The following is a 24,330-nucleotide window of genomic DNA, read 5'->3' on the forward strand; positions in this document are numbered from 1 at the left end:
CTGCGCGCAGGCTTTCTCTAGTTGTGGCCAGTGGGGGCTGCTCTTCGTTGCGGTGCACAGGCTTCTCATTGCGGTGGCTTCTCTTGTTGCGGAGCACGGGCTCTAGGCATGTGGGCTTCAGTCATTGTGCACATGGGCTCTGGAGTGCAGGCTCATTAGTTGTGGCACATGGGCTTAGTTGCTCTCCGGCACGTGGGATCTTCCCGGACCAAGGCTTGAACACGTGTCCCCTGCATTGGCAGGCGGATTCTTAACCACTGTGCCACCAGGGAAGCCCCCAGAAACTGGATGGGACTTGGTAGAAGTTTCTATTAGCTCTTCTCTATTGCACGCTCCTGGGAAACCACTGGGCGTTAGCAGGTTGCTCCTTGCTTTTGTAGGGGAGCTGCTTGTCCCAGCAACGGCTTTGTTTTACTTCATTTCCTTGCTTATCTGTAGAAAAATTTCCTAGATTTTCAGTCTTTTTGGCAAGAAGCCCTACATATAATGCCAGTGGCCACATATTTCTATACATTATATCCTCCAGATTTTACCTGGTTTGTGGCAATGGTTTCCCTCTAAATTCCACCTTTTCTTATTTTATACACTTTGTCCACTTTTATAAGCATGCACCATTACTGTCTAGAAGGGAAAATTAAAATGAAATTAATAGTTTCTATGGGAAATCAGAGCACCCCATAAATGCCTCAGCAGCACATGATCAAAAATCAATCAGAAAAAACAAACTGGCTGTGGAGGCTACGGCTTCTACAGTATGGAGGCAAACTCTAGTAAGTCTGGTAGTCTCTGGATAAATGTGCAAAACTCAAATTGTACACAGCGAGAGAATGTTCTTGGTAATTAAGAAAAAGTTCCTGCAGAAATCCTGGCAAATGCCGCTACTGGGATGTAACTTAGCACTTGGGAAGCCTAACACCTTTCCAATCTAAATGTTGGAGTTTATTAGCTAAAGGTCACGAAGGAAGGTACGTGACCTCCAAGGTGTGACGGGATATTTTGTAGTGATCCCCAGTGCAGAGCAAACATTTCAGATTTCTATAACATAAAGGCCCTATAATTTCAAATCTTAAGAACACGCTAGTCATTAAATAAAAGGCAAGTCGAAGGCATCTGTAAATCAGCAAAGAATTATGCATATGCACACAAAAGATACTCAAATAATTTAAAATATGCAACCTATATGAACTAACTAGTAGCCACAGGAAAAATAAAGCATGGATAATATCCTAATATACCCTGTGCTGCTTCTACCTCAAGCATGTCCAGACAAAAATGACACACTAAGCCATACAAAATTTAAAGGCAAAATACAACACCAAAACTGCTTACCAACTGCCACTCAAGAAGGGGGTGAAGCAGCTTGCACAATGCACTATATGGAAGTAAGTAACCTTGGTTACTGTTTCCAAGGACACTGGGCTCTTGGCTAGCAAGCGCTGAGGTGAAGCTGCATGCAGTGTTGACTCATTTTAATAAACCTGCATAAAGAAAATCAATGCAACGGTATTCCACACTCCCCAAATCTTTACTGGTGGATCTAATAAAACATTTCCAGTACTAAACAGATACTGAAAGTAGTGAATACTCTTTATAGCAAAGGCTTTTTATTGATGTCTGCTGTATTTTCCCCTGGCACCTCCCATGGAGTGACTAAACCTATCATACTTGGTAAGGTCAGCAGTAATTATACTTAGGAATTTTATCTGAGGCATTCTGGAATATATCTAGAAATGGAAGCCAATCTAGTTAACAGGTGAGCATACTTTTTGAAATGTCATCAATATGGACCACTGTGACAGAACAGTAGTCCACACAGCATTTCCAAAAAATGTCTCTGCAATGTAAATTCTGTCCAACTGCGAGACACTTCTTGTCGCAAAGGTAGATTTTCTTATCATGGTCTATCATGGAATGTATAAGACCACTTAGAAGGCTGCTTGAAATCTGGTGCCATGTTGAAACCCTAGGTGCTGCACAGGCTGAAGTGGAACCCAGAGGCCTCAGGCAAAACCTGCTAGAAACCAGCCCACTTGTGTTGTCACTAACACCCACTGGCTCTGTGGAGGGCAAAGGTAACGATTCAGAGACAGCTGTCCCAGGCATTAGTAGCTGGACATGGTATCATCTGGAGCAAATGAGAAAAACAGATTTACCTCATCAACAGTTCTCTGTGCACTCGGGCGCGCAGCCAGGTGAAGCAGAAGCCTCTTCAGGAGCTCGGGAATGAAAATGTCTACCTTTCTTGGAGCGGATGGAAGTAGGAGGTAGTAAGGTGGAACAAAACAATTTCCTCAAGTTTTGTCCTCAGGAGGGAAAATGATCTAATTAATTATGTAAAGCAGCAATTACACAGACAAAACCAACTCTTCCAGTTTACAAATAAAAACTAAGTCTAGGTCAGAGAGCTTAAGCCATACAAAGTGAAACACCCAAGATTCAAAATCTCTTTGTAAAGCACGTAATTAACAATTGAGAGAAACGTGTCCTAGTTTGGCGGGTTCTTCCCAGGAATAACAGTCTTTAACCACTTGGCTTTTTTCCCCCTGATTTTATGCATTCATTTTAAGTGGCAAAGAAAATTCCCTATACCAGAGAGCATAAGCCTTTTCCTTCTAAAATTCAGTGCTGTTTTTGAACAGTTTCCTGCCTTTGCTTCTAAGTCATGTGCCTCTACCACAAATACACACCTTACTTTTCTCCTTGCTAGGCCAGGAGCTCCACCTTCTAACCCTGAATTAATTTCCCCGTCTCTCACAGAGATACTGCGGTATTGGTCCCTGTGCAGTCATTTCTGGAAATTTGGCTAGAGGCCTCTGCAAAGAGATTTCATTCAGCTGGCTTTCCAAATCTCATCTGAAAAAAGTATCACGTTCACAGTCTGTGTGTGAGGTAAAACAAGGCTTTCACTGAAGGCGCCTAAGGGCAACGATATTCACCCCGATACACTGAGATTCAGGCCTCTGTCAAAATGAACATTCTTCTCACTGCAAAGTTCCCAGGCATGTTTTGAGAAAGTTTTCTTATAAGTTGACAGTCTTAGAAATGAACGAAAAGAGTAGAGAACTGGGTCGGTTGCGACAGTAAAGCTGGTAAGTCTGCCCTCACCCACCTGCCATTGTCCAATGGAGAGAACCAGAATTTTTTCTATAAAAAGAATACCAGTTTAATCACAATTTCCCCCTTTTTATTCATTTCAGATATTAACAAACTAAATGCGGATAAATGCATTCTACTTCACAGAACAGTAAGTGTTCTAGATACACACAAACACTGGATCAAAACATCCTTCCAACTCCAGTCCTATAGCAATAATTTATTTTTCTTCAAATGTCAATTCTTCACAGTTTCAATACTGCAGCAGCAAATATTCCTTAGATAAAGAAAATTGTGGTCCATGTTTTAAAACATCTTAAGAGAACTAGAGATAAGTCAGCAAACTTCCAGTGCAGTTTGGGTAGAGCAGTTTTACCTCGAATACCAAAGACTGGCTGTGGGAACCTGGGGGCAAAGGTCGTTGTGGGGAAAGACTGGGAACTTCTGCAGCACTTCCTCCCCCGCCACCTCCTGAGGATTTCTTCACGTAGACTGGTGGCGGTGGGGGGAGCTCTGCAGCATTTGCATTCTGTTTATTGGTCCCTGTCACCCCAAGGGGTGTGATGGAAAATAAACAAACTCAGGCAGTACTTCCCACAGGAGCTTTCAGGAAGTTTCAGAGCAAATCAGGCAGGATGAGGCCGGGAGGCTTTGGTTCGACACAGTTGATCCAGAAATTGGCACAGCTGGCATGATACTGGTGTCCTCCATACGCCAGCTTGAAGCTGTCCGTTTCCGAGTTGAACGCCTGCCGGGAAGAAACACACATGGGGGGCCAGTCAGGCTCCCTCCACACCTGGGCACTGACCAGCAGCCGGCACGGACCCCTCTCCAGCTCACAGAGGCTGAGGCCAAACTGGCGCACACACAAAAGCTGAGCAGGTGGCTACAGGAATTCAAGCGAGAAAGTTTTTCGCCGCTAATTAAAGGTATAAAAATATCTTTACTGTTAAACCCAGTTTCAGCAAAAGGAGGCCAAATTGTTCCCAGAAAAGGCAGACAGAGGCTGTGGGGGTCGGCAGGGGTCCTGACACTGGACAAAAACAGCCACGGGCTGGGGATCATTTTGATCTCTCTGTGAAGAAAGCAGCCCTTCCCTGAGGCTGGCATTTGACTATAACATGCCATCCCTTAGTTTCTGAGGCTGATTACAGTCCTATCATGAAAGCAAATGAAAGATTAAAGACTCTTAGGGTCTAATGCCATTCGGAGCTGATAACCAAACTGACATCATTAAAAAGTCCAAATAGGTATAGGATTTGTAAAAAAATAAAGATGTTAAACACAGCAGAATGATTTCCAGATGAATAAGGCTTACCGGTAAGTTACAGTCAGCCAGGCCTAACCTCAATCACTTCCGGGGTGTTTGTAAAGCTCAACAAGTAAACAAATAAATAAAGCTCTAAACCCCAAACAATTTGTTTTTGTCTGCTAACGGCCAAGTCCTGAAGCTCTCTGATCTCATTCTGTGTGTCACTACCACTTCATCTTCCAGAAGCTGCTCTTCCTGTTACCCTGTTCATCCCAGAGGAAAATAACCGCAACACCAGAAGCCAGCTATGAGCCACAAGCATGCACAGCAGACGGAAGTGGACCCGCACGGACATGTTAGCTGACCGAATCAAACACTATGGGAACGAAAAGGACTCAGCAAAGGATCCATGATTGGAACAGCTCAGGATGGCAGTGGAATCATCGAATTTGCCTTCCACACTCAAAATTAAGATGGAGAAGCTAAGATAACGCGTAACTGGTTCATACTTTTTTAGGATGTTCTTCTGCAGGCTTCTCTTCTTTCTGAAATAACGTTGAAACCATAAGGTCAACAAAATTCCCAGAACAGGGCCTCTGGCCTCCAAACGAGTCCTTACAGGTGTAACCTTTTCTCCTTGCCACCCCACTGTGCAGAGGGTGGGCAGGCACGTGCCAACAAGCCCACTCCTTAGAAAGGCAGGAGCTGCCTCCACCCCTCGACAGCTCCCCCCCGCTGCCCCTTTGAAAGAACATGTCTGCTTCTGTGGTCAGATTTCAGGGCTTGATAAACTCCCCTCCTCTGGTCACAGACCTTGTGGAGAAGGGCCAGATGGGATTGCCTCCCGGGTCGGTCAGGGAAGCAGCCCGTGCAGGGGAGGGGGGAAGGCAGGTGACTTACCCGGCTCCTGGAGTCCACGTTTAAAAGGCACACCCCACAAGCAAGCTCCTGAGCGTTTTTAATCCCAGGCCGTAGCATACAAGAGGAAAAATCCAGTGAATTTTCATCAGGCTGTGAGGACAAGACAAACGGGTAAGAAGCCAAGAATTCCAGACGCTGCTGGTTTCACTCCCTGATCAAACATCCCAACAGGTCCAGCAGCAAATTCAGTCCACTCTCTACCACCACCAGTACAATTATTCCATTTCCCAGACGTTTACCGAGTACCTGCCCTGCTGTGTTCTAGTTGCTAGGGGTGTTAGGATGAGCACAAAATGGTCCCTGTCCTCTGAGAGCTGTTTAGGGTCAGGGCGAGGTGGGTGTCAGGCCACACTGTGCCACGAGACCCACACTAGGCGTAAGGACCGAGCGCCGGAGCACAAGGGGGAAGGGGTGGGGCACTTACCCGACTCAAGGGGAAAGGAGCGTGGTGGCAGAGAATGCTTCTGAGAACTTCCAAACACGGTGGCTGAGTCCTGATGGGTGTTTGCTAGGTGAAAGGGGTAGGGTAGGATGAGGTAGGGGAGGGAAGGGTATCTACTCTATGTAGAATAAGCAGCCTGGGCAAAGGCCTCTAAGCAAAAGATCAGGTATGAGAAGAAGTCTAGGGAGTGTGAGCCAAGCTTACAGAAGGAGGGAGGAGATGAAACTGGAGCACGAAGGCCTTGAAAGGAATATGAGGGGTTGAGACTCTATCCTGGGAAGCCCTAAGGGTTGTAACTAGATTGTGACAGGATCAGGTTTGTACTCTGGACAGAACCCTCTGGTTGCAATGCAGGCAGGCACTGAACTGGGGGTCTGGGCCTCTGTTACAAGGCTGCAGTAGCGAACCGGGAGACGGGTCCTGAAGGTCAGAACTGAGGGAGCAACAGTGCGGAATGGAGAGAAATGGACACATGAAGAGCTATTAAGGCCGAAGAATCAACAGGCCTGGCGGATCTGTTAGATGTGCGAGGAGGGGAGGGGACTGGGCAACTGAAAGGATTCACCCTAACGGGGCACGTGAGAGGAGAACCAGTTTGGGGATGGAGACTGGGGAGAAGAGTTCAATTTGGTACAAGCCGTGTCGAAGCTGCCTGTGGGACAGCTGAGTTCTGATGCTATATGAGCAGGCAGATGGGTATACAGGCCTAGCACTCAAGAATGAGAGATCTGGATGTTATCGGCTAGGGAGAATAAATATATTAACAGCTAACAGGTCAAGTCTTTACCTGTGCTAAGCAGTACACTAGGCTCTCTACATACATTATTTAATTTATTCCTTACCAAAAAATCTATGAAATAGGGAGCGTGTCACCCAATGATGAAAAGCCCAATGATTGAAAGCTGTTAATTTCTTAAAAGTTAAAATGCACATCTATTATATGAGCTTGCAATTTCTAGATATTTTTATCTAAGAGAAATGAAAACATGTTAACAAAAGTCTTATACAAGAAGTGTTCATAGCTCTATTCATATTAGCCAAAACTGGAAAGAGCATGCATCTTTAAACAAGAAGATGGATTCAAAAAACATAGTATATTAATACATTGGAATATTACTCAGTGACAAAAGGGATCAAACTGATACACACAACACAGATGAATTTTTACAACATGCTATGTAGAAGAAGCTGACACAAGAATATATACACTACATAATTTCATTTATATTAAGTTCTAGAACAGGCAAATCTATGGTGATGGAAATCTACAGAAAATGGATCACTGGCTGCTTTTGGAGTCAGATCAGGGGATTGACTGGGAAGGGGCAAAAGGGAACTTTAGGGGGTGATGAAAACACTCCATATACCGATGGGGTGTGTGCTACATGGTTGTGTGCATTTGTCAAAACTGGTCCAACTATGCATTTAAGATCTGTGCATTTCATTGTATATATGTTATTCCTCAACTACGAAAAACACTTGAATAATAAAACAAGACAAAAACGACCAAAGAAAAGCAGAAAAACAAAGTAAAAAACCAGAATGGTAGAAAACATTTGCAAATGATGCAACCGACATGGGCTTAATTTCCAAAATATACAAACAGCTCATATAACTCAATAGCAAAAAAACAACCCAATCGAAAAATGGGCAGAGGACCTAAACAGACATTTCTTCAAAGAAGAAATACAGGTGGCCAATAGGCACATGAAAAGATGCTCAACATCACTAATTATTAGAGAAATGCAAATGAAAACTACAATGAGGTACCACCTCACACCGGTCAGAATGGCCATCATTAAAAAGTCTACAAGTAACAAATGCTGGAGAGGGTGTGGAGAAAAGGGAACCCTCCTGCACTGTTGGTGGGAATATAAGTTGGTGCAGTCACTATGGAAAACAGTATGGAGGTTCCTCAGAAAACTAAAAATAGAATTACCATAGGATCCAGCAATCGCATTCCTGGGCATATATTCAGACAAAACTATAATTCAAAAAGATATACACGCACCCCTATGTTCACAGCAGCACTATTTACAATAGCCAAGACATGGAAACAACCTAAATGTCCATCAACAGATGAATGGGTAAGGATGTGGCACATATATACAATGGAATAGTACTCAGCTATAAAAAAGAACGAAATAATGCCCTTTGCAGCAACATGGATGGAACTAGAGATTATCATACTAAGTGAATTAAGCCAGAAAGAGAAAGACAAATACCATATGATATCACTTCTATGTGGAATCTAAAATATGACACAAATGAACCTATCTATGAAACAAAAACAGAATCACAGACATAGAGAACAGACTGGTGGCTGCACAGGGGGCAGGGGTTGGGGGAGGGATGGACTGGGAGTTTGGGGTTAGCAGATACAAACTACTACATACAGAATGGATAAACAACAAGGTCCTACTGTATAGCACAGGGAACTATATTCAATATCCTGTGATAAACCATAATGGAAAAGAATGTTAAAAAAGGAATGTATGTTATGTATAACTGAATCACTTTGCTGTACAGCAGAAATTAACACAACATTGTAAATCAATTATACTTCAATTAAAACAATTAAGAAAAAAAGATTCTGGATTCTTAATGTGTAAAAGTTAGGTATACATGAACTAATTTATTTTTCTTATATATGCTCTAGAGCAGAGTTTCTCAAACTTGGCACCATTGACATTTTAAGCTGGATAATTGTAAGACGAGCTTAAAAGACCTGTAAGACCTGTCCTCTGCATGTAGGATCCCTGGCTAATTTGGGGCAAAACTGCTCCCCTCCCCGACTATTAAGAACTGACTTTCCAAAGAGGAAGACGCATGTGTGCACGCATATAAATACACATATACACATAAACCCACACTCGTATGTAAGCTGATTATAAATTTTACTGATATAAAGAATGTGTAGCACACCATTTACAAATAATAAAATATACCATCATCTTTACTAGATTCCACATAGTATCTTGTTCTCACAAAATGCTTTCTTGGATTTTTGCCCAACTCTTAGATCAACAACCTTTGCTTGCTTTCCTGAAAGACTGTTAGTTCTGAGGCGAAGGCTGATGTTTTCATGTGAAGGACTAGGGCTAGACTGAAATGACTCAGACCTACTTCAGAACTTCACTTGTCTGTCAAATATATGAGTGACTTCTTTGCTGAATCAGGTAACAGTTCTTGAATACTGGACACTCTTTCCTCAACTTTTGGTTCTACTCACAACATAATGGCTACAGACACAGCATACTTTTAAGTTTAATCTACATTATTAACATTTTCTCTATCACCTTAAGTCTAGACAATCAACAAAACAAGTCAAGCCCTGATTTGAAGCATTTGCTGATTTCCATGGTATAAATGCTCCCCCTATGGTCGATTTCTAGCTACCAGTGTGATGTCACTGAACATGGGGTTGGGAAGAGATGCACGCAGCACCGTCATATAGTATTTCCACATATGGATACAATGGACTAGGGTGACCAACTTCCTGGTCTGTGCCAGACTGTTGCCATTTTAGCTCTGAGGACACCCCTCAGTTCTGAGCAAACCGGGACAGCTGGTTGTCCTATGACAGACATCAATAACCTCAAACACTAAGGACAAAGCAGGTGGGAAAGGAAGTGAAGATGGGAGTCGATAGGAACAAAGTAAAAGGGTCCATTGTCCTGTCTTGAGAACCAAAAACAAGAGCACAGCAAGTCAAGTGTGAGAAAGTTCTAGAGTTACCAAGTTGGGCTCAGAAAGATGTCTGAGTTTAAGATTGCCCAGGCTCTGCAGTGTGATGTGATAACACCGTCCAGTGTGATCATGCAAGTGCGTGGCTTAAGTGAAACAGAGACAAGGGGCTTGTAGTCCAGAGAGTCAAGGATCTGGGAGCCTGGCATGTTGGCTGGTTTTTCCTCATGAATACTGAGGTGACCAGGATGATGGCAAATTGGACAATAAAATAACAGCTACATGTTCTATAGTTACTTTAGGCTGAACCACTGAGAAGTTACTATACTGTCTTTGTATTTGCAAAACTGTATTCTTCTTCCCCAGGAAAAAAAGCCTTCTCCCTAGAAAAATGTGTAGATTATATATGATATTTCTCCAACCATTTCTTTTTAATATGAAATAAGTATCTTTTAAAAATATTTATTTATTTGGCTGCGTTGGGTCTTAGTTGTGGCGCTCAGGATCGTTGTTGCGGCATGCGAACTCTTAGTTGCAGCATGCATATGCGATATAGTTCCCTCACCAGGGATCGAACCCGGGCCCCCTACATTGGGAGCGTGGAGTCTCAGCCGCTGGACCACCAGGGAAGTCCCTCCCCATCCATTTCTAATTTGAAACAGTAAACCATGTGCTAGGTTCCATAAACCTCTCTTAAACTAACCTGAGCTGAATCCATTTGGATTACCCTTAAGGAAGGAAGGATACACAGTTCTCAAAGAAGAAAAAGGGAGGTGGAAGTTTCAACTGTGTGAACCTACATGGCCTTAGCCAAGCCAGAGGATAATTTGTTTGTTTTTTAGTGTAATCATGGCCAATGTGGTCAAACCTAGAAGCAGGTGGAATTATCATCTGTCTGCTGTCCAATTCTGTCCTTTGTAAAACAGTAACCATTTCACTTGCCCTACCTCCCTCCCTCCTTCAGTTGGTGTTAGGACCCTCACAGATACATAAAAAGGGCTCTGGAAAGGATAAAATACTCTAAATGATCATCACAATTATTCACTTTGACAAAATCTAACAAGCTTTTTGAAGAGGTTAAAAACATAGTAGTATGTCTATAATCTACATTATAGACATTTATCATGTTACTGAATGAGGACTAATTGTGAAATAATTAGAACCCGGGGAAACTCTGAATCTTGAAATCAAATCCAAGTTAATAAAAAGCCCTTTTAATACCTGTTTACCAAAGGAATAAAAGAAGCCAATGAAAAGGTCATCTCCAGTGAAAATCATAAGGCTCTGCATAAATTACCCTGTAGTCAAATTAATCTTTCAAATGATAAAATTAACCTTTATAAATACACATCTATTAGCAGGGAGATTATTGTAGTACACAGTGTGACACCAATCAAATGCCCTAATTCTATAAGGAGGTATGCCCTCCACAGGCACCTTAAATTGCGTATCACCTACTTTAACTGGCAAGTATGCCATGCATTTAGTAAAGATTAAAAACCCAGCTGTATTAGACATGACCTGCATACACTGACAAGTCCCAGAGTCAGACTGGGATGTATAATCCTGAATCTTTAGCCAGTAATAAACTACTAAAATGGTATCCAAGAAAATCATTATTAAGGAAGACGAGTTTGGTACAATTTAGTGTTACCAGTAGACTTATTCTCCTTCTTCCGGACAAATGTAGGATGGGCCTTCCCTGTCCTCTAAATTAGGCACAGTCGTGTAACTTGCCATGATGTTAACAGACTGTGAGTATAAGTAATATGGTCACTTCTGGAAGGAAGCAAGACCAATGTGCTATTTGTCATGTTCCCTTGATACTCCCATAGTGACCAGCTATGTTCCACTCGGTGTTGGCTCTATCAACCCAGATCCCGGAGTAAGGAGGACATGGCATAGAGTCCCTCCAACTTGAGATGGAACAGGAGCTAGGAATAAAGCTCTGTTGTTTCACATTGCTAAGAACTGGAGCTGGGAGGTGTTGCTTGTTACCGCTGCAGAACTTAATTTGACTGATACAAAGAGTGATCTAGACACAGGTTCCACAAGCAATTTCACACCTTTGATTTTGGTTACAATGCAACCATTCTTGGTTACAATGGTTTTTTTTTTTTTCTGGTAATTTTTCCTACTGCTACTATAACAAATTAGCATAAATTTAGTGACTTAAAACAACATAAATTTATTCTCTTCCACTTCTGGGGGTCAGAAGTCTAAAGTGGGTTGGCAACACTGTATTCCTCCTTATCCAAGCTCTAGGGGAGAATCTGCCTCTTTGCCTTTTCTAGTTTCTAGAGACTGCCTGCACACTCTGTGGATCATGGTTCCATCTTCAAAAGCAATAGTGTAGGATCTGCCAATCTCTCTCTCTGCTTCGACTGTCACATTGCTTTTTCTCATTCTTATTCTCCTGCCATCCTCTTACAAGGATCCTTGTCATGCCTCTGGGCCCACCCAGATAATCCAGGATAAGTTTCCCATCCAAAGACCCTTAACTTAATCACACCTGCAAAGTCCCTTTTACCACATAAGGTAAAACATTCACAGGTTCTAGGGATTAGGATGTGGACATTTTAGGGGGGTGGGGAGGTGTTATTCTGTCTACCAAATCCACCTTCTGCCAACTGAAGATAGCCGTGCAGAGACATGATTAAGATTCTGTCTCTAAAACACTGTGCAGACTGGCAAGATGACAAAAATGCTGTCATTACTAAAACAAACAAACTGTTCTGGGGCTTCCCGGGTGGTGCAGTGGTTAAGAGTCCGCCTGCCAATGCAGGGGACACGGGTTTGAGCCCTGGTCCGGGAAGATCCCAAGTGCCGCGGAGCAACTAAGCCCATGCGCCACAACTACTGAGCCTGCACTCTAGAGCCCGTGAGCCGCAACTAGAGAAGCCACTGCAATGAGAAGCCCGCACACCGCAACAAAGAGTAGCCCCCGCTCGCTGCAACTAGAGAAAGCCTGCGCGCAGCAACGAAGACCCAACGCAGCCATAAATAAATAAATAAACAAACAAAACAAAACAAGAAAACTGTTCTCCTGACATGCCACAGCAATGGGAAGTAAGTACTCTGAAATTCACTGCTGATTTTACATCAAAAGGAAGTACAGAAGAATTTTATTATACTGAGGGTAGTAGTGGAATCACAGAGCCAGGGTGATTTGCAGTTGACCACAGGTCAGGAGAATAACAGTCCTGTCTCTTCTTGTAGATTTTATGTGGCAAAAACGCATTAGTATTGTTTTCCAGGACTAAGTCTTGGTTACCAAGCTACTGAACTTCAATTCAATCCACAAGCATGAGACAAAACTTTAAGATAACAATTCACTCATCTCACTAAAATAGGGGCTTTTTATCTCTTGAGAAAAAAGTTCCTTCAACCTGTGCCCAGAGGAGACAGGCTTTTGCCACAAGAGGGAGTTTTAGTCCATGGATAAAGGGAGCATGAAAGGGAAAGGGAAATGTAACTTTGCTAGTATCACTTCCAGCCTAAAGAAATATTAAGGAGCCACAATTTGGAGGTTAAGACCGTGTACTCTGCTTTCCTTATCCCAAGCTGCATCCTGGAACCTTTTCACTGGAGAAAATTAATGCAGCCTCCTTTTGACGGCAATAGTTTCATGGAGTCTTTGTGCGAAGAAACAAGTCTTTTTTTTTTTTTTTTGCAGTACGCGGGACTCTCACTGTTGTGGCCTCTCCCGTTGCGGAGCACAGGCTCTGGACGCGCAGGCTCAGCGGCCATGGCTCACGGGTCCAGCTGCTCCGCGGCATGTGGGATCTTCCTGGACCGGGGCACGAACCCAAGTCCCCTGCATCGGCAGGCAGACTCCCAACCACTGCGCCACCAGGGAAGCCCAGTTCAAGTAAGTTTTATACACCGAGGACATACTAGTTATCAAGAGGAAATGCCATGGTATAATCAGGAAAAATACCTGAGTAAAGAATGATTATTTTTCTGTCACAGCTAACCTGGTGAAGAAAGCAACTATAACTGGAATAGCATGGGTAATTGGAGAAACAAATACTCAGTGGCGGTCACGTACAACGTGCAATGCATTCCTGTGTTGTCTAGCGGCAGATAACTACCCTTCCCTGGTGCCTAAAAACTGTCAGGTAAAAATCACTCTAGCATCTAGACATGGATGCTAGAAATGGATGTTCCTAATGGGAGTTTGAAGGAGAGGGCAAGAATGCCTGTCCACTCTTCCCACTTACCTCCTATTTTGCCATGTGGAGGGATTTAGAACCACCGTAAGTGAGAGGGCAACACTCCTAAGTTAGATGTGTGACCAAACCCAACAGGCTTCCTTTGAAATCACAAAACCAAATTCTATGGCTTCTTTAAAAAGGTCTGAACAAAACTAATCTTTAGTGTAAAAAACCAGAACATGACTTATCTCTGAGTGGGATGATGACAACAGAGGAGCACAAGGAAAGCTTCTGGGATGATGGGCTATTCTGTATCTTGATAGGGGTATGGGTTATATGAGGTATGCATATGTAAAAAACATTGAGTGGTATAACTAAGATTTTTGCATTTTACTGTATATATATTTTACAGAAAAAGAAAAAAGAAAAGAAAGGTCTGGAGGGGCAGAGTTAAGAAGGCAAGCCTTTCTCATGAGCAAGATGTACCAGGATGAAACTGACTTCCATCTCACCCACTGACAGCAGCTCCCTTAAAGCAGTAATCCAGGCCAAGATTCTCCCCAAATATCCTTTGCTCCAAACTGAAAAGGACTAATACATAATGAACCTGGTTAACACACTTGGTCTTTTGTGATACCTTTTCTTTAAAGAGTTCACGGCAAAGAAAGATGCTTTGCAACCACAGCCATCTTTTTCTTTTTCTTTTTTTTTCTGGCCCTGCTGGGCAGCTTGTGACACCTTAGTTCCCCGATCAGGGATTGAACCTGGGCCCTCGGCAGTGAAAGTGTCGAGTCCTAACCACTGGACCACCAGGGAATTCCCACAGTCATCTTTTTCTAATAGCACCAGAAGAGACGGGTTTGTCTAGAAGTCTAGTTTTCAAAATGTTAATTACAAGAAGAAACTGCCTGTCACCAGAACAAAGAAACTTAAAATCTAAGTGGCAAGGGGGACTCTTTTAAGCTACTCTATAATCCTGGGATATGAACAGGGGAAAAAGTGTACAGAAAAGAACCTGACTGTTTATAGCAAGTTGCTGCCAAGATAGACTCCTGGTGTTTCATCTCATTAACCTTGATGCTAAATAATAACCCACTCTTCCCCAAAAGGCTTTTGCCTTTCTGCTTTTACCCATCCAACTTGCCCATTTCAAGGAGGCAGCAGAATACAGTGGTTGAAAAAGTAGACTCAGGACTTTCAGACTGAGTCCAGGTCTCACCAATATCTGTGCCTGAGTTTCTTCATCTGTAAGAAAGGGGGAGAATAACAGTATCTACCCTCAAGACTGTTGTATTAATTATATCTATGTAAAGAGTATGAATAGGGTCTAGCACACAGTAATCACCAGTGAAAGTTGGCGAATGATGATGCCGATATTTAGGCTTCATGTGGTCATATTGGCACAGGTTTAGGAGCAGAAGGTGGGTGAATTAGGAGAGGCCCAGACCCACACTGATCTCTAGATTCCTAAAGGTGAGAGAATCTCCAGATTTCCTCCTAAAGGTGAGACCTTTGTGAGACCGAGAGGCTCTGATGAACTGCGATGCTAACGATGCAAAGGGGACACACCTGGTAACATGTCCCGCTCCATCCCACAGCCTCACAGGCAGCCACGGACATTACCAGCCAACCAACTTCATGCGCAGCTGCAGTTTAGAAGTACTTTTTTAAAACACCAGGGTTTTATCACCCAAACACAACCCTACCACTATTCTGGCGTATTTCCTTCTAGCCCTGTAGTGACAGATCTGTGTTATTTCAAACTTTAAGCTTCTTTGAAAAATGGCGGCCTAACATCCTAGTATGAAGAGTCACACAACTAATTCTCCAGATTTGGACTTTTAGGTTATTTTCAATGTTTCACTTTTACAGAGAACAACTTGTGCACTTAACTTGCTTCTTTTTGTGAGTTTGTACGTAGAACTCTTGCCTTAGGCAGTTTTCCGAGAAGTGGAATTACCAAGTCAACTGCTCTGAATGTTTTCAAGTCCTTTCATTCATTTAGCACTTACCAGGTATTTACACAGTGCCTGGACAGACAGAAAATGAACAAAATGTGGTCTTGGTCCTTGTTCTCAACGAGTTCACAGGTGGAGGGGAAAGTATGTTGCCAGACACCTTTCCCACAGGGTGGTACCAATTTCCTAATCAGGGCTTTCCGGGTGGCGCAGTGGTTGGGAGGCCGCCTGCCGATGCAGGGGACACGGGTTCGTGCCCCGGTCCGGGAGGGTCCCGCGTGCCGCAGAGCGGCTGGGCCCGTGAGCCATGGCCGCTGAGTCTGCGCGTCTGGAGCCTGTGCTCCGCAACGGGAGAGGCCGCAGCGGTGGGAGGCCCGCGTACCGCAAAAAAAAAAAAAAAAAAAAAAATTTCCTAATCAATGAATTCCTAATAAATTCCCTAAAAAGTAGTCCAATTTTACCACATCAACACGATCAGCATTCAAATAAATAAACCAAACCCCATACTGGGTTTATTAGGAGGTAAAAACTGAGATCTCGTCTTAATTTGAATTAACGTTTCCTGCTTAGCTGTGCCTCCTCTATGAATCACTTCACGTTTTTGTTCCGATTTTACTGGAAGCTGGTATAGTTCTCAGTAATTTATATGTTTTCTTTACAGAGCAAAGACTTGCGGTCACTGTCAGTATGCGCTGCCACACGTTTTTTCTCATTTACCATTTCATCTATTTTTTTGCCGCTTGGAAGGATTTCCACTAATCTGTACTTGGAGCTATGCCATTCAATCTCTACGGAGAGATTTCCTAAGAAACTACTCAATGAAACCTGATGCTTTCTTTACTGAAAGGATATTTTTGAAGATAATGTAGATTATGTTAGTTTCCTCTTTATGAGAACCCACAAAAGAAGTTTCTTTCTGGGTACCGGAATAATTATGCTTCCTGAGTAGAGGGTCTATTTTTATGTTGTGAACACAGTGAATCATGGAACTGATCACGTCTTCTTTACATCAGTGCCTAGAAAGGGTCAGCTGTACAGCTCACCACTAGCAAATGCCAGCACTTTTAAAGCACACATTTTTGGGGAATTCCCTGATGGTCCAGTGGTTAGGACCCTAGGCTTTCACTGCCAAGGGTGGGTTCAATCCCTGATCGGAAGCTAAGATCCTGCATGCCTCAAGGCCAAAAAAAAAAAAAAAAAAAGCACATATTTCTGTACACTTCATACCTGGCTTTAACTTATTTCCCTAGTTTCATTTTCCCTTTGTTTTATTTTCCTTATCCATTTATTAAAAATATTTAAACCAGTTATTAAAATAATGAGGTACAAAAATGCTTATCTTGCTTGAAAAAAAGTGGAAAGTTCAAAAAAGTATAAAACAAAAGGTACAAAGTCCCACCAAACACTGTGTTAGAACACAAAGGAAAAAAGGACATACACTATAGGATATCACTTACATGTGGAATCTAAAAAATACAAATGAATGTATATAAAAAATAGACTCACAGACATAGAAAACTAACTTATGGCCACCAAAAGGAAGGGGGAAGGCGGAGGGACAAATTAGGAGTATGAGACTAACAGATACAAACTACTACACATAAAATAGATAAGCAACAAGGATTTACTGTATAGCACAGGGAACTATATTCAATATCTTGTAATAACCTATAGTGGAATATAATCTGCAAAGAAACAAAAAAACCCAGATCATTATGCTATACACCTGAAACTAACATAATATTGTAAATCAACTATACTTCAATTAAAAAAAATAAATAAAGGACACAGTCCTGCTTTTAAGGAGCTGAGAAGCTACTGGGTAAGAAACAAGCAAACACAATTATCAAGAAGCGTGGTAAGTGCCCTGACAGAATGTGCTATGGACACACACAGGAAGGGCATCTAATGCAGACTAAAGGCCTCTTGGAATGAATTCTGGGACAAATGACGCAAAGTCCAGAGGGGAAAGCAGTCTAACAGAGAAAGAGAGGCCAGGGCAGCCCAAGTGATGGAAAAGACCTTACTTACTGAGCTAAGGAGTTTAAACTTGACCCTGAAGACCACAGAGAGTCACTGCAGGATTTTAAATGGGATATAAATGACACAATCAGATTAGCATTTTAGAAAGAGACATCTGAGAGTGGTGTGCAGAACGAATTGATAGTGGATAAAAAAATGAACCAGTAGGGAGCTTTGCTGGCAGTCCAGTGGTTAAGACTCCGTGCTACCAATGCATAGGGCGCAGGTTTGATCCCTGGTTGGGGAACTAAGATCCCATATGCCTCGTGGCCAAAAAAAACAAAACATAAAACAGAAGCAATATTGTAACAAACTCAATAAAGACTTTAAAAATGATCCGCATCAAAAAAAGTCTTTAAAAAAAAAAAAAGAATGCTATGAATTTTTGCCAAACTTGTTAAATTTAATCTCTTGAATTCAGTTTTCTATAAGTATTTATCACCCAATGAACATAATTTTATCTCTTCAAATATTTATAACTTCATTTCTTATTGTATTGGCCACACAGTATTTTAAATATTTTAAATAATTAGGTTATAAATTGAAAAATGGCCAAAGAAAACAAAATAAGAGATTTGGGAAATGATTCAAATGCTTTAAGAACTTAATAGTACAAGCCAGAAGCAACATAACAATGGAGAGAGGATGTGCTTGCCGTTGAAGACAGGTTGCTGGGAGAGCCGGGAGTCCTCCTGACCATCAGTGCAGTGCAGTGAGAACTGGCTGCTCTCTCAGACGGGGCACATGGCAAAATGTAAGGAAGAGAAGAAAGAAAATGGAACAGCGTATTTATTCCAGCTGTGGAAGGAAGATAAACTGTGAAATAAAGGATATTATCATAGACAAACTGAATAAGTATGAATATATAAAAATAAAATAGTTTTGCCCCATGTAATATTTTAAAAAGGGGATGAGGACTCCCCTGGTGGTGCAGTGGTTAAGAATCCGCCTGCCAATGCAGGGGACATGGGTTCGATCCCAGGTCCAGGAAGATCCCACATGCAGCGAAGCAACTAAGCCCGTGCGCCACAACTACTGAGCCTGCGCTCTAGAGCCCGCCAGCCACAACTACTGAAGCCCGTGAGCCACAACTACTGAAGCCTGCGCACATAGAGCCAGTGCTCAGCAACAAGGGAAGCCACCGCGATGAGAAGCCCATGCACCGCAACAAAGAGTAGCCCCCGCTCGCCGCAACTAGAGAAAGCCCACGCACAGCAACGAAGATCCAAAATGGCCAAAAATAAATAAAGAAATAAATAATTAAAAAATTTTAAAAAATAAAAAGGGGAAGAAATAGAAGAGGAAAAAAATAACTGATGTAATCTTATGAGCACACACACGTGTGTGAATAAGTCTATTACAAGTATGAAATATGTATGGTCAATACAATATTTCATTGAATATATGGTCAAATGGTCAAAAGAGATAGATGATCGGTTTATACACAAAGGAAATAAAAATAGTAAATTATCATTTGAGACACTGGCTAGCCCCTCAGGAAATGAAAGAAATTAAAAAACACTTTTATGAAATTGTTTAAACATTTGTTAACGTAAGAAATTGACAAAGCTAGAATACAAAGTAAAGAAATGTATACTTATGTATTGCTGATAGCACTGTCAACTAGCCCCTAAGCTCCCTGTAAATCCATATAACACACGCAACAACAGCTATATGCAGGCATGCGTGTACATGTGCAGCCATGCACTCTGACCTCTTAAGTCCACTTGGAGAAACTATATCCCCAAAAGGGGAAACAGTCATTTGTTTAATGGTATTCAGAGTAAAACTATTCATAACAGGAAAACAATGAAAACAATCCAAGACCCTAAGAAAGTAAACCGGCTAAATGAACCACAGGACAGCAACAAGACGTATCATACAGTCTTTTGTTTGTTTCACTTAGGTTTAAAAAAAAATGTTTCTGAGGTATAGTTGATGTAGAATATATTAGTTTCAGGTATGTAACAGTGATTCACAATTTCCAAAGGTTACACTCCATTTATAGTTATTATAAAATATTGGTTATATTACCCATGTTGTACAATATATCCTTGTAGCTTATTTATGTTATACATAGTAATCTGTACCTTTTACTCCCCTACCCCTACTTCGCTCCTCCCCACTTCCCTCTCCCCACTGCTAACCACTAGTTTAGTTTGTTCTCTGCATCTGTGAGTCTGCTTCTTCTTCTTCTTTTTTTAAAAATACTTATTTATTTGGTTGTGCCGGGTCTTAGTTGCGGCAGGCGGGCTCCTTAGTTGCAGCATGCGTGTGGGATCTAGTTCTCTGACCAGGGATCAAATCCCAGGCCTCCTGCATTGGGAGTGTGGAGTCTTAACCACTGCACCACCAGGGAAGTCCCGAGTCTGCTTCTTTTCTGTTATATTCACTAGTTTGTTGTATTATTTTTTGGATTCCACATATAAATGATATCATACAGCATTTGTCTTTCTCTGTCTGACTTATTTCCCTGAGCATAATGCCCTTGAAGTCCATCCATGTTGTTGCAAAGGGCAAAATTTCATTCTCTTTTATTGCTGAGTAGTATTCCATCTTCTTTATCCATTCCTCTGTTGATGGACATTTAGGTTGCTTCCATGTCTTCACTATTGTAAACAGTGCTGCTATGAACATTGGGGTGCATGTATATTTCTGAATTAGTGTTTTCATAGTACGGTTTTTTAAAAGGACACAAATGAGGACAGAAATAACTAGAAATGCAAAGGGAGAAACTCAAACGAAAGCTTTGCAAAACATGCATATACATATGTGACTTAAGAAGGATGTAGATAGAGAACATTTTCCTACACTCTCATTTTATTTAGGTACAACAGTCCTGGGAGCTATCCAGAAGCCAACCTGGTACTATTCAACTAATGGAACAACTGTTGTCTCCTTCCTTCAACATAACTTGATACAGTAGGCACCTCCATCCTCCAGTAAGTGCCATCACAGGAACATACGCTCGGCTTCACAGCTTAGGTTTCTAGAAGGAAAGCAACTGCTAAATTGTCTAGTGGGCTTACCGTGAGTGTGGCGAGTGACATGAAGCCAATTAGGTTATTCCATACTTTATCGATGTCCTTCAGCAACTGCTGGAGTTTCTCACTGCACACTGCAGTGGCTTTTATCCCCAGCTCCACACGTTTGGTTACCCTGTACACCTCAACGACACCTGACAGGGTGAGAGAGGACAGAGTTAGGTGCTGGAAGCGTACAGAAAGAGTTGAGCAAGACACAACAGCCTTATTGCTGGCTGATATTCTAGGTGGAAACTGGGACTGTACCTGGACAGACATGAATTTACTATTCCTCGGGACCAACCAACTCTTAATGCTGCAGTATAAACTCATTGGTAAGAGCACAGACTCTAGAGCTACACTGCTTGGATTCAAGTCCCAACTCTGCCACTTAACTAGCTGTGTAACCTCAGGCAGGTTGCATAACCTCTCTGTGCTTCAGTTTCCTCATCTGCAAAATTGGGATAATAGTAGTACCTCCTCAAAGGATGGTTGAATTAAGGGATTAAATGGGTTAATACTGTAAAAGGCTGAGAAAAGTAGGCATTAACCAAGTATTAGCTATTTTTTTTCTGGCTTCTTTATGAGTCCATTTGTTTGAATTTGGGAAATACCATTAAACTCACTGAAAATAGGAATATTAACAGTTTAAAAGAATCGGAATGTCAATATCACTACACAGGCACACCTCGCTTTGCCGCACTTCACTTTGCTGTGCTTTCTAGATATACGCTTTTTACAAACTGAAGGTTTGTGGCAACGGGGCATCAGGCCAGTCTATAAGCACCACTTTCCTGACAGCACTTGCTCACTGTGCGTCTCTGCCGCATCTTGGTAATCTCACAGTATTTCTAGCGTTCCCACTGTTATCGCATGTGCTGTGGTGATCTGTGATCTTTGATGTTACTATTGTAGTTGTTTTAGGGCACCACAAACCACGAAGCATGTGTTCTGACTGCCTCACTGACCTGCTGTTCCTGTCCATCTCCTCCACAGGCCTCCCTATTCCCTGAGACACAACAATATTGAAATTAGGCCAATTAATAACCCTACAATGGCCTCTAAGTGTTCACTGAAGAGTCTCACGTCTCTCACTTCAAATCAGAAAATATAAATGATTAAGCTTAGTGAGGAAGGCATGTCGAAAGCCAAGATGGGCCAAAAACTAGGCCTCTTGTGCCAGACAGTTAGCCAACTTTCGAATGCAAAGGAAAAGTTCTTGAAAGAAATCAAAAGGGCTACTCTAGTGAAAATAAGAATGATAAGAAAGCAAAACAGCCTTATTGCTGATATGGAGAAAGTTTTAGTGGTCTGGATAGAAGATCAAAGCAGCCACAACACTCCCTTAAGCCAAAGCCTAATCCAGAGCACGGCCGTAACTCTCTTCAATTCTGTGGAGGCTGAGAGAGGTGAGGAAGCTGCAGAAGAAAACAGTGTGAAGCCATCAGAGGCTGGTTCATGAAGGTTAAGGAAAGAAGCCGTCTGCATAACCTAAAGTGCAAGGTGAAGAGCAAGTGCTGATGGAGAAGCTGCGGCAAGTCACCCGGAAGCTCTAGCTCAGATCATTAACAAAGGTGGCTACATTAAACGACAGACTTTCAGTGTAGATGAAACCACTTTCCATTGGAAGATGCCATCTAGGACTCTTGTAGCTAGTGAAGAGACGTCGATGCCTGGCTTCAAAGCCTCCAAGGACAGGCTGACTTTCTTGGTAGGAGCTAATGCAGCTGGTGACTTTTAGTTGAAGCCAGTGCTCATTTACTATTCCAGAAATCCTAGGGCCATTAAGAATTATGCTACATCTACTGTGCCTGTGCTCTCTCTATAAATGGTACAATAAAGCCTGGATGACATACACCTGTTTACAACACGGTTTACTGAATATTTTAAGCCCACTGTTGAGGCCTAATGCTCAGAAAAAAAGATTCCTTTCAAAATATGGGTGCTCAGTGACATTGCACCTGGTCACCCAAGAACTCTGATAAAGATACACAACAAGATTAATGTTTTCATGCCTGCTAAACACAGAACATCCATTCTGCAGCCCACGGATCAAGGAATAATTTCAACTTTCAAGTCTCAGTCTTTAGGAAATACATTTTGTGAGGCTGTAGCTGCCACAGATGGTACCTCCTCTGATGGATCTGGGCAAAGTCAATTGAAAACCTTCTGGAAGGGATTCACCATTCTAGATGCCATTAAGAACATGTGTGATTCACGGGAAGAGGTCACAATATCAACATTAACAGGAATTTGGAAGAAGGTGATTCCAATCCTCAGGGGTGACTTTGAGGGGTTCAAGACTTCAGTGGAGGAAGTAACTGCAGATGTGGTGGGAAGAGCAAGGGAATTAGAATTAGAAGGGGAGCCTGAAGATGTGACTGAATTGCTACAATCTCATGATAAAACTTAACAATGAGGTATTGCTTCTTATGGATGAGCAAAGAAAAGTGGTTTCTTGTGGTAGAATCTACTGGTGAAGACTGTTAAAATGACAACAAAGAATTTAGGATATTACATAAACTTAGTTGATAAAGCAGCAGCAGGTTTTGAGAAGACTGACTCCAACACGAAAAGAAGTTCTCTGCTGGGCAAAATGCTTTCAAACAGCATTTTATAGTGTATGGAAATGGTTCATGAAAGGAAGAGTCTATCGGTGCAGCAAACCTCACCGTCATCTTACGCCCCCCCACCAGCCTTCAGCGACCACCCTGATCAGTGAGCAGCCATCAACGTGGAGGCAAGAGCCTCCCCACCAGCAGAAAGATTATGACTCACGGAAGACTCAGATGATGGTTAGCAGTTTTTAGCAATAAAGTATTTTTAAATTAAGGTATGTACATTGTTTTTTTAGACACGATGCTATTGCACACTTAACAGACTACAGTAATAGTGTAAATATAATTTTTCTATGCACTGGGAAACCAAAAAATTCATGTGACTCGCTTTATTGAGATATATGCTTTTTTGAGATATATGCTTTATTGCAGTGGTCTGGAACCAAACCCGTGATATCTCCGAGGTCTGCCTGTAATTAAGAACTATCTCACTCCTCTGAATGCCCAAAGATCTACAAAGTCTGTGGCTTCATGTATCTTTTATACACTTGACACAGAATGGCTCTTCTCCTGTGGTCGCTGAATTATGGCTGAATTCTTTCAGCAAGGATGAGGGTGCCAAGGTCTCCACATTCTAAGGACAGCTGCCAGACGTACCCCCAACCCCTCCACCAGCCGCTATAAGAGAGGACTGGAAGAATCCCAGGGGGTCTTCAGTGGTACACGTTCAGCCTCTGTACAGCACCACAGCTTGTCCTTCCTCCCCCAGGGGAAGGGCAGGAATCACAGTACACTCTAAGCCAAGTGAGGGGGCTTCTCAGATGGTCTTCTACACTAGAAAACTGGTAGAAGGAAGGACAGGCACCCCATTACCCGGTGAACATCTGTTTATGCAGCAGAACTGTGCCTGTCTGGGCAGGACAGCGGAACCAGAGCAAGGTGGCAGGAGGAAGGAGAGCTCACATCCCTTCATAGCCACTCATGCAGCAAGTATTTGCGAGTGACCATTATGTGCCCGGCCCTAGTCTAGGGGCTGAAGACCCAGCAGTGAGCAAAACGGACCCAAATCCTTTCCTTCTTGGAGGTTCGTTCTAGTGGAGGGAGACAGATAATAAGAACAGTAAGTAAAGCATTTAAGATATTAAAGGTGACAGGGCTAGGGAGAAAATCAAGCAGGGAAAGAGACGGGAAGTGCCAGGGTGGGGAGGCACGACATG

The 24,330-nt window shown here is 42.4% G+C and overlaps 1 protein-coding gene across 18 annotated transcripts in view; it reads right to left on the reverse strand.

Annotated features, from left to right (window-relative positions):
- Positions 1-3,167: 3,167 nt before the first annotated feature.
- SYNRG (synergin gamma) overlaps positions 3,168-24,330 on the reverse strand; it is a 92,534-nt gene continuing 71,371 nt past the window's right edge. For 9 of the 18 annotated variants that reach the window (XM_027087370.1, XM_027087369.1, XM_027087364.1 and 6 more), the window contains 5 exons: positions 20,562-20,710; positions 5,691-5,774; positions 5,246-5,356; positions 4,855-4,890; positions 3,168-3,841 (listed from right to left, as the gene is read on the reverse strand). In XM_027087370.1, the coding sequence (XP_026943171.1) occupies positions 3,710-3,841; positions 4,855-4,890; positions 5,246-5,356; positions 5,691-5,774; positions 20,562-20,710 (512 nt within the window). In that variant the 3' untranslated portion in view covers positions 3,168-3,709. The remainder of the gene's footprint in view (positions 3,842-4,854; positions 4,891-5,245; positions 5,357-5,690; positions 5,775-20,561; positions 20,711-24,330) is intronic. The other 9 variants (XM_027087373.1, XM_027087367.1, XM_027087371.1 and 6 more) reach the window with 3 other exon arrangements.

Source organism: Aethalodelphis obliquidens, unplaced genomic scaffold (genome assembly GCF_003676395.1).
Source record: "Aethalodelphis obliquidens isolate GAN/ISIS:26980383/991018 unplaced genomic scaffold, ASM367639v1 scaffold58, whole genome shotgun sequence".
In the NCBI taxonomy this organism is placed as follows: Eukaryota; Metazoa; Chordata; class Mammalia; order Artiodactyla; family Delphinidae; genus Aethalodelphis; species Aethalodelphis obliquidens.